Genomic DNA, 10278 nt, shown 5'->3' on the forward strand with positions numbered 1-10278 from the left:
GCTCGTATGATGTAGATCACTTTATAATACCACATCAATTCATTTGGATTTTTTTTATCTTAGCCTACTTATTATTGTGGGCCATTGCACCCCGCATATGCATTTTTATACACAACGTCAAAAACGTTTCATAATTTAGGCTGACATTTTCTCGACTGCTTGTAGATATCTGGAGATATATGGACACACTCCCATTTTGCATATTGCATAAACAAGACAATTTATTTAGATGGGAAATATAGAGAGCTCGAGAGGAGGAGAGCTTCGTACAGCCTCTTGGCGGATTGATTTACACCCCATTGACGCTTTATCAGGCTCGCGAAAAAAGTCTGACCAATCAGTTCGCTCGGAGCGCACACCATAGCAGCCCGGCTCTACTTTGTTGGCGAGCGAGTAGAGAGGAGTACCGTAAAGAGGGGAGTAAAGCACATTTCTATTGTACATGTTTTCCCTTTAATGAACAGTACGTTATATAATGTCCGAGAATGTCCATTTCTGGAACTCTAAGCAACTACTATGTCGATTCTATCATAAGTCATGAGGGAGAAGATCCGAACGCGTCCCGCTTCTCCAATGTACAGTACTCCAGCGCTAGACAACCGGGACCCGGCGAGCATCCCGAGTTCCCCTCTTGTAGCTTCCAGCCTAAGCCTCCAGTGTTCAGTTCGTCATGGAGTCCATTCAGTTCCCACGCGTCCAATGGCTTACCCGCGGTCTACCATCCCTACATACCGACGCAGCCAGTGCCTTCAACGGATACTCGATACCTCCGCACATGGCTCGACTGTGCACCGAGAGCAGAGCCGCTACCCGCGCAAGGACAGGTCAAGATGGAGCCGCTCCTGGGACATCTCGGGGAACCACCAAAACTCGTCGGGCAGCATGAGTTTATCTTGGAGTCCTCTACAGCACGGGAGATGAATTCTGGTCACAGCGCCGGATTTGAAGACAATAAGGACATATGCGAAGGCAGCGAGGACAAAGAGGGACCGGATCAGAGTAAGTTATAAACCTAGGAAGTGAACACTCTGTAAAGCGTTTAATGCTGTCATAAAACTAGAACAAAGCAACGGAGAGCAACAGACACCTCACGCAGCCAAGTATCATCATGTGGGATTTTCCAGTTTTCGCTAGCATATTTTAAATATGCATATTTCGCTCTTTTAAAAATCGAATCTGTTTTTCCCAGATTTTTATAGCATGGCTCTGATTTAGCCGTGCTGTATAGGCTATGTATGGCATCGCTGGCGACTGTTTTGATTTTTGCCCATTAGGAGTCATGCAGAGATTTCACACAACTATAAAATCCCCTTTCATGTTTCTAAATCATATTATTTGCGCTTAGTTCATTCTTAAGTAACTTGTATTCCTTCTCTTTCTGTCTCTGTTAGAGTCGCTTATTTGCGCGTCAGTGCACTGTAGTGCACCAAGCAGTTTTAAGTCGGGCTGTAAATAGCTTTTTTTTGTGCAGTGACTCGCCAAAGTGTCTCTTGGTTATACTATATAGTGCAAATGTTTGTTTTATGTTTAGTTGCTCTTGGCTGGCAAGAATAGGCTATTTTAACGTTTATTCGTTTTTCATCTGAATCCTTAAATAATTACATCTATCTAAATTTATTTATGCGGATATTGACTATTGGCTGTATATAATCTCTGAAGACCAGGTATAGCCTAGTTTAAAACACCACAACATAAATTAGACTAATGCACGAATATTGGTTTTTAAATAAATATCTGGCTGCTGGGCGGTTGTATGTTTCCCCCAGACCTGTTTGCCTGTTCTTGAGCTCCCTCAAGAGAGGGGTTGAGCCGGTGCAGAGAATAATCTAAAGCATAATTCTCGCTCATAACCATGCATGTTTATTGCTGAAGTATTCCAGCAAGTTTAGAAATGCATCTAAAATCTTAGAGATTTGTTAAACGATCGTTTTCTGTCGGGATTAATTAGAAAAAGCTATTGATTTTAATCCATGAAATAGGCTATGAACTAATGGAATTGTGCGCAATAGAAATCCCCAATGTACCCCGGGCGGCATTCCAGAATGAACTGTAGGCAAAGGCAATGATGTTGGGAGTCACATTTCTCGTTTGTGCTCATGTCTGCCTATGAGAAAGAAAAAGTTATAGCCCTGAAGTTTATTAAGTTATCAGAGGAGCCAACATCCCCATCAATCGTACTGAGCTCTTTGGGAAATGTTGCGTTAAATTCTTAATACGATTCAATCCAAACATGGGCAAATTCATTAAAAAGGGCCCTAAGGCCAGAGGTCGATTGTCTTTGAAAACGTTTTTGATCAAATTGGCTATGAGGCATTAAATTAATCTCTAAACTTTGTGTAACTGGTTCATTTTGGTTCATTTTTCTTAGTGGAAACACACGTCACTTCACATCATATAGCCTGACCCTCTAAGTGTTTCATTGTTAGGGATCATGTCTCGGACCTGTCTCGTAAGTCGCAAGTCACAGATCTGTCCGCAAGGCCTGTAGTTGACATGACACACACATTAATCGTTTTATAAGCGTGTATGTCATTCCATCATTATAAAAATACAATTGCGTCATAAGATTTAGGATATCCTAGAAAGTTGATGTAGCCTATGTGACGTGTAGCTATGTCTTGAGGAAGAAGCGATGGAGTTACCGCGCATAAGATGGGGAAACATCCACAAGTGCTTAAAGTGGATGCTTGGCTTTTTCAAGCCTGCTAGCATTCGCCTTCAAAAACGGTTTGAGGCCTTGAAAATTGAGTTATGTGACAAAGTTGAAGGTTTTTCATGCAACGGTATTAGTGTGAAGCACAAGCATTTAGACATGTGCTTCAGATTCAGAAAATATTCCCTTGACGTCACTGAACCCACAGGTACTGAAGACATGCACAAGGTGACACATTAATTTTTGTCATTATAGCGAATCTCGAGTCACTGTAACATTCAGCTTCTACGTGTGCATGTTGACAAAAGCTAGCACAACGGAATTTTTGTTAGCCTCCCATCTGCATTCCCGAGCAAACCACTGAGGGAGAAGACGCCTCGTTAGAGATACTCTTCCTCCATAATTCATCCCACATTTCTCCCTAAAAAGGAGATAATCTAATGTCACATGTGGCCACATTTTACTGTGCATTCCAGTATGCTTAAACTCCAGTAGAGTTCAAAATTCAATCTTTTTCCTCCAAGTCGTTTTCTTATTTATTTTTTTTAAAGAAAACGTTGCTTATAAAATGAACTCATGGTCACGCTTTGACATTCTCCGTTGCAGGGAGATGCATGATATAGACTTACACAGGTGAACTTAGATGGCAAAGTTATACAAAGTATTTTGTACAAAGTAGTTGCTCATGGTAGTGGCTAGAGTAATTTTATGAAAATCTCAAGTTAATAATTTGAAACTGCATTGCTTTCCTCATTATTTTCATAAATCAAAGTGTTTGGTTTTCATGCATTTATCAGGGATGGCGCCGAGAGCACTTTATTTTAGTAATATTGATCGTCTACGTGAAGGCTGTAAGTTTGAGTGCATTGTGAAATGTTTCATGTTTCAAATTGGAATCTGTACTAACATTATGATCTATGCTTCTTGTTTTTGACTGTCATTTGCAGACGACCCATCTGCCAACTGGTTACACGCCCGATCATCCCGGAAGAAGCGATGTCCATACACGAAATATCAGACCTTGGAGCTAGAGAAGGAATTTCTGTTCAATATGTACCTCACGCGAGACCGGAGGCACGAGGTAGCTCGCCTGCTGAACTTGACAGAGCGACAAGTAAAAATATGGTTCCAAAACAGAAGGATGAAAATGAAGAAAATGAATAAGGACCAGCCCAAAGAATGATAACGCAGACTGGTGCCAGGCGTTTAAGCCTTCTACAAAGACTCTTTTAAATGGAAGCTGATGCAAGAGTGTTTTACTGCATCAAAATGAAAACGCACTGCACACACCATTTTCCGTATGACTGGACAGTGTTATGCGTAGAGTATAAGGAAGAGGTGAAACGATGCAGAGGAGGGGGAAAACGTCGTGCCATCTCTCCCTACTTTTATTGCATTTTATGACTCGTGTGAAAGAAACGAATACTTCGTCAGGAAATAAACAGGTGATAAGGAACTGGTTTCAACAGGATAAGAACAGCTGAAAAATTGTGCTTTTATAAAGTTGTTCTCTATATTAGTATTTTTCATCATTCCTTTTGCCATGGACGTGTGCCGATGATGTATTTTAAAAACATAAGCCTCATTCAATATACAAGGGAAGTTCTGCTTATCAGTAAAGCATGTTCACTTGTTTGTTAATCGACGTGATCTCTCTTTTACATTATTATTATTGTTATTATTATTATAAGAGGAGAATAAAACAGCCGTTTGCTCGTTTAGTCTATATCGTGAATCAGTTATTAAAGCGTACATATGCTAACAGGGTTTTAAAAACCTTTGAAGTTTACTAAATACTTTCCTCTTGACATTTACGTGTGTGCAAAGATCTATGGTAGATGCACATAATAAAATCTGTTGGTTGATTAGAATTTAAGGATAATAATAATTTCCAAATTTGCCCTCAGATCTTTAGCTTCGTTCAACAGTGTTTGTATCGGTTGGGGTTCAAATGAAGAATCAAACTGAAGTAATTAAATACAAATGAATTGAGTTGTTTTACCTTATCATTTTCAAATATCCCGAAATAATCCTTTTGAGAATTAGAGTGCAGGTTCCGACTGTAGCCTATGTATTTGTAGCGTGCCAGTAACCATAGAATTAATTCGTGCTTAAATGTGTAACAACCTTTAATACAGATTCGGTCGCAGTTGTTTACATAAATTTGCGCATGCCTCGTATTGTGTAGTTTTCTTATGTACGTGTTATTGGAAACGCTAGTATTAATTCGAAGTTTTTTGTTTTATGTGCAGTCTATAGGATTGTAATTTTAATTTATTGTAAATAGGTTAATCGTTTTTTTCTTTTCAATGGAATGTTTTATATGTTGTAAAAATTCATACTTGAATGAGCTGATACACGTAACCTTTTAATTTTTCTATTTTGTTTACACGTTCCTTGTATGTCCAGAATCATGTCCGTTGTGCATTGTCAGTGATACTTTTATCTGTATTTGGTCGTTCCTTCCTATTGCTTTATTGCTTTAGAGAAATGTTTTATGTTTTTGTGTGATTTGACTTTACTGAAATCGAGCGAGTCTATCTTCAAATGTCAAAAACTCCTTATTCAACTGTTTCCAATTTTCTTTGACGCACGTCTAGTCAGGAACACACACAGGCTTTATGTGCTATTTTTTAACGCTTGTTTTCTGGCTTCTGAGCATTTATTAAAAGACATCGCTAGATTTTGAAGAACATGCAAAGACCTTCTTTTACTAGCAACACAACGTCTAAAATGTGTTTTGTTCAGGACTGCTCTGTCTCTTTTTCTGTTCTTGTTTTGTTGTTAATCTGTGCTATTGCACTGTTGATGCTGGACTCATTAAAAGTTTACATATAGACCACACACACAGGTATTGTCATTTCTATGGACACAACAAATAGGCACGTTGATTACAGATACCCAAATACAATATGATTTGTAATTTAACGTTTTTTTTCCCCCTAAATGAGTGCACATTCTGTCTTCTGTATCATTGCAAAAAGAACTCTCTCGAAACCTAAAAATCCTTTATTTAATTAAAACAAATGTACGTGGCTAGTGGCTATGCATATGTGTTATAGATACTACCCAGACACATGGACATATATAGGCCTACTGTACATACATTTTGGTTAAATTGAAGTATTCTCTGCTTTTTTATAAAAGCATGTGACAAATGGTACCCTCTTTGGTATCCTTTTCAATGCTTTTGATTGTAAACCAGCCCAAACTCTATCTCGTCCTTTTGTGCTAGGCTAGTAAGCGACATGCTGTAGTGCTCCGTTTTAATGTTTACTGCATTTTATAATGCGAGTCATATGTTGTAAATATGCTATCTGAGCTCGAGCATTCATCTTGAGACAAAATGAAGAAACGTGCAGCTCATATGTGGAAAGAAGAATGACTGAGAAGAACCATGACTCATCTTTGCTTTGGCTCTCTTCTTAACGTATTATTTGATTCCCTTGTGATATTAGTCGTGTTATATTTGGCTATACCGCATCCTCCAGATGCAAGCTATACATCAAGAACCAAGAAGGTTATTTTGCGACGTAGCCTATACTAAATTATGTAAACTAAAAGGGATAAGGTAGGCTAGGTCTAGCCTATATTTTGCAGCCTGTGGGTTGAAGTTCTAGATTCTAAATAACGTAAGACCCGAGGCCCACTGTTAGCAACAAAAGAGAAACACTGCAGTGGTCTTATTTGACAGTATTTTTGAAACATTTGTTGTGAAATAAAAAATAAACTGATTTTACGATAGATTTCGAGAGCTTACCTATAATCAAACTGACGTAATTGCAACTTGGAAGAGGAAAGGAGACGGCATTCAACAGATTGTAACCATTAAATATTTCTGAAGACATTGCCAGTTGTCCTGGCTCACAGATGTTTTCACGAATGCCTATTCGTCACATATTAATTCAGCATAAGTCTGTCCTGATGATAACGGGGGTGAGGAGTTATTTTGAGTCCTGCCACACCATTAGCGCCCTTTATTTGGGTGTTTTGAAAGGAAACAAACTGCAGAAAGGATGTGCGCTCGATGTTCGGAGGAAATGGGAAGTCGACTGTCATAAAAAAAGAGAAAGAAATTCAATGTGGTGTGCCGCAATAAAATAATATGACTGTAATAAAACTTTATAGGGTATAAATTTCTGAAGGTTAAGAACTAAATGGCTGTAAAGCAAACACTACGCGAGAAAAAAACATAGAAAATGTGAAAAACGTTTCAAGCTTCTAATAACTGTAAGGCAAAATAATTTGCGTAAACACCGTGTCCCCGTTGGGGGAGTCTGTTTTTTTCTTCTTCTCTTTTCTCGCATTTGTCGTTTATTGTGAACAGCGTTTGTTCTTCAGCCGTCCAGATTCCTTACAGAGTAGGGGGTCGGGATGGGTGAGATCTGGACTTCCACATAAGAGCCCTGAGTCCAATTCAATCGACGCCCACCCTTTGTTCCATTTCCGAACTCACTGCAGCCCTTATAGCGGGCCATAAACTGCCACAAAAAGGATTTCTGGCGAGACGTCTGGTATGACCAACGTTAATTTGTTTACAACCTTTGGGACCGAGCTCGACTTCGCCATTTTGTGGGCACACATCAGATTGTGTCTTGGTAACAAAGGCCGGTTGCTATAGAACAAATATTTAAATTTCCCCAATACAGAACCGTCCTTTACATTACATTCTCTATGCAGGCTATATAAAGGTTATTGTGTTTATTACCGGCCTAGTTGCTGAATTTATAAACATAAATAAAATGTGAAGAATTATGGAAATGGTAATGATGTGTAGTTTTCTTAGGGTGCGTTGTCAATGATGTAAATAACCATGCAATAAAGCTTTCGAAAAATCAAAATATTTTTTCTTTCTTTTAACACAATTAATATCTACAATTAATCTCTGTCATCGGAAGCTTAAAGCCAGTCAGTATTGACAACTAAAAAAAGGGAAGTAAACGTGATGATGATGATTAGTAGCCTAGTAAGTTGAAGTATTTTAGTGATGATGCTGGTACAGTGCACAAGTGCGCTGCCCAAATAAGAAAAGTAAGGATTTATGCATGGTAATGTTTCATTAAAACTAAAAAGCAGCATCAACATATTATTATAACAATTATTATTATTATTATTATTAATATTAGTAGTAGTAGAAGTAGTAGTAGTGATAAAAGTAGCAGCAGTATGCTTGATGGTGGAACTATTAATACTGGTGCATAAAAATGAATAAGATGAGTGCAACCCAAATAAAAAATAAAGTCTCATCATACAACGACGGAATGCTACATTTGAGCCTCATTCTAAATCCTAAATCTAATAGTTAAAGATATTAGTGAAATATTGGTAAGAAAGAAGCGAGACTCGCTTCAATGTTTTAACATTAGTGTTAGTGTTTCAACCCAATGTAAATTACTTTTCTAGATATGTTGAAAAACCACACAAGACTAGATCCTAGGGGTCGATTTTAAATGGATTCCTTGTTATAGAGAATTAAAATAAGTACTTTACATCATTGAATTTGCACTTACTGAGCTGTTAATTCGCTCATTCTGTTTTTATGTCCGTTGTTTATAGAACCATTAGCTTTTGAACTTCCGTCTCATTACAGCTGAGTTTGCTCATGGAGTAACACACAATTGCCACTTGATGGCAATGTTGTTCCATCGAAAAGAGACTGGCTGGCCACCTCCACCCCCAAACCGGAAACACTGGGGCCAAAACATTTGCAGACATGTGCGGTATTACACTTGACTAAAGTAAGGTTCACACAATTTCCCTCTGTTACAGCGGAGCTAATAAAGATATAAGATATAAGATAAAGATCTGATAAAGGTCCAGAGAAACAAGTAGACTCTCTTTTCATTTTTTTTTCCTTCTCTTTGTGTAGCCTACTAACAAATGTAGCCTATCTTTAAATTTAAGGATACACAAACTTAGTTACAATAATCAAGATTAGGCTACTTTTTTTATCCTGTAAAACCCGAACAAAATAGTTATTAAACGTTTTCGGCCGCAGCTTATTGAGAATTATTGGAGCAATGTTGAGATTAATTAAATCACTTTATTGATCTGCTCCATTTTTATATGACCCCAAAAATTGAGAGATGTGATGTTTCGGTAATTGTTTTAAATAATAATATATATGATTTATATAATTTAAATAAGATATCACCACACAAAACTTGGGTTAGAAAATGGTTTATTGACAGTAAAAACACTATTGCATTGAAACAAGAAAATGTACAACAACATACGATAGTGTGATATTCAATAAATGACACCATTAATTTCATATTTACTGTTCACAACAGAATGTCTCTCATGCTTTGATGCATTATATATTGTGACTTTTACATCAGAACTTAGCATGCGAAATTGTATGGAGGTTTTAGTAAAGCCGACTCGGGTTTTGCTAGTCAAAAGGGGAGGTTCACGCTTGGTGAACTCTTTGTCTTTTTTTTTAAGAGAAGAAACGTTTAATAAGTGCAAAAACAACATGTGCTTAAGATTAACCCGTGATATAGACACATTAACGTTGTATGTAACCCATGTGTTGAGATGTAGCCTAAATAATCCGCTAGAAATAGAATCCATCACATTTAACAAAACTCCTTATAAATCCTCGACTGTAATTTATTATAGACGCAAATTAAGTTGTAAAATGACAAGAAGCAGCAGCATTAGTTAGTGTCATATAGATATGAAAAGTAGAGAACTTTTTTTGTGCGTTATATGTGACCATGATTATTCAGTAATGATACTTTTTAAATAATTGCAAATATTTTTGTAGAAAATGAATAAATATACAATTCTATGAATAATAATTCTATAATTCGAATTCTATAATTCCCCCCGAAATCATAACGAATCCATAAACATTTCAAACTGTTACAAACACGAAGAATATATGGTTTGTTTGTTTATTTATGTGAAGCTATTTGCTTTTATTAGAAAATTATATGCACGTTACTTTTCACCCCTTGGATTTTCTAGATAATGTAAATCAGATTTACTTGTTCTAAACATTATGCAAACAAAAAAACAAAACGAAAATGACAATTAAGGGACTTGCTATTTCTGTATGGATACATTTTGGAGTGAAGCATTTACAGCACTGGTCTCGGAGCCTCGTAAAAACCTAACAGCTTTTTGATGCACTACGTCAACAACAAACAGTAGGGGCGTTTATTGCATTTCATAGTTTGTTAAACCATTTACACCACCATTACACCTGACGTGCAGTTCCATTTCGACATCCTTATATCTCTGTAAATATATTTATGTAAATAAAATGATCAAAATGTTAAATATGACCATCTCGCTTATTTTCGATGCGTGCGCTTCAGTCGCTGCAGAGGATGCTTTTGCAAAATTACGCGTGCTTACAAGGTTTTTTAGGATATGTTTAAACTGATACTAATTAAATGGTGTACCTTTTAAAATTGGCCGTCTCGACCCTGACATTTAAAAAAAGAGACTCGACCTCGTTAGAGAGTTGAAAATTAACGACTAAATATGCATCACTTTAGGTTGTCTGTGATGAACATGCAAAAAATCAATCTTTCAAAGGGGTTTGGAGTGGAGAAGTTGAGTGGGGGAGGGGCAGAGGGTATGCACTTGATCTGATGCAAAGAGGCAGATTT

The 10278-nt window shown here is 37.3% G+C and overlaps 1 protein-coding gene across 1 annotated transcript; it reads left to right on the forward strand.

The window, feature by feature from the left end:
* Positions 1-5211, forward strand: hoxb9a (homeobox B9a). The gene is made up of 2 exons (XM_056234608.1): positions 1-999; positions 3601-5211. Exons 1-2 carry the CDS (start codon positions 486-488, stop codon positions 3834-3836), a joined length of 750 nt encoding a protein of 249 aa, XP_056090583.1. The 5' UTR covers positions 1-485; the 3' UTR covers positions 3837-5211.
* Positions 5212-10278: the final 5067 nt, after the last annotated feature.

This window comes from Rhinichthys klamathensis, unplaced genomic scaffold (genome assembly GCF_029890125.1).
Source record: "Rhinichthys klamathensis goyatoka isolate OS25496 unplaced genomic scaffold, OSU_Roscu_1.1 h1tg000401l_1, whole genome shotgun sequence".
NCBI classification, from domain to species: Eukaryota; Metazoa; Chordata; class Actinopteri; order Cypriniformes; family Leuciscidae; genus Rhinichthys; species Rhinichthys klamathensis.

Coding starts and splice junctions, on each gene's coding strand:
- hoxb9a (XM_056234608.1), top strand. CDS start 486: ATGTCCATTTCTGGAACTCTAAGCAACTACTATGTCGATTCTATCATA. Junction 1,000..3,600: donor CAAAGAGGGACCGGATCAGA/GTAAGTTATAAA, acceptor TGTCATTTGCAG/ACGACCCATCTGCCAACTGG.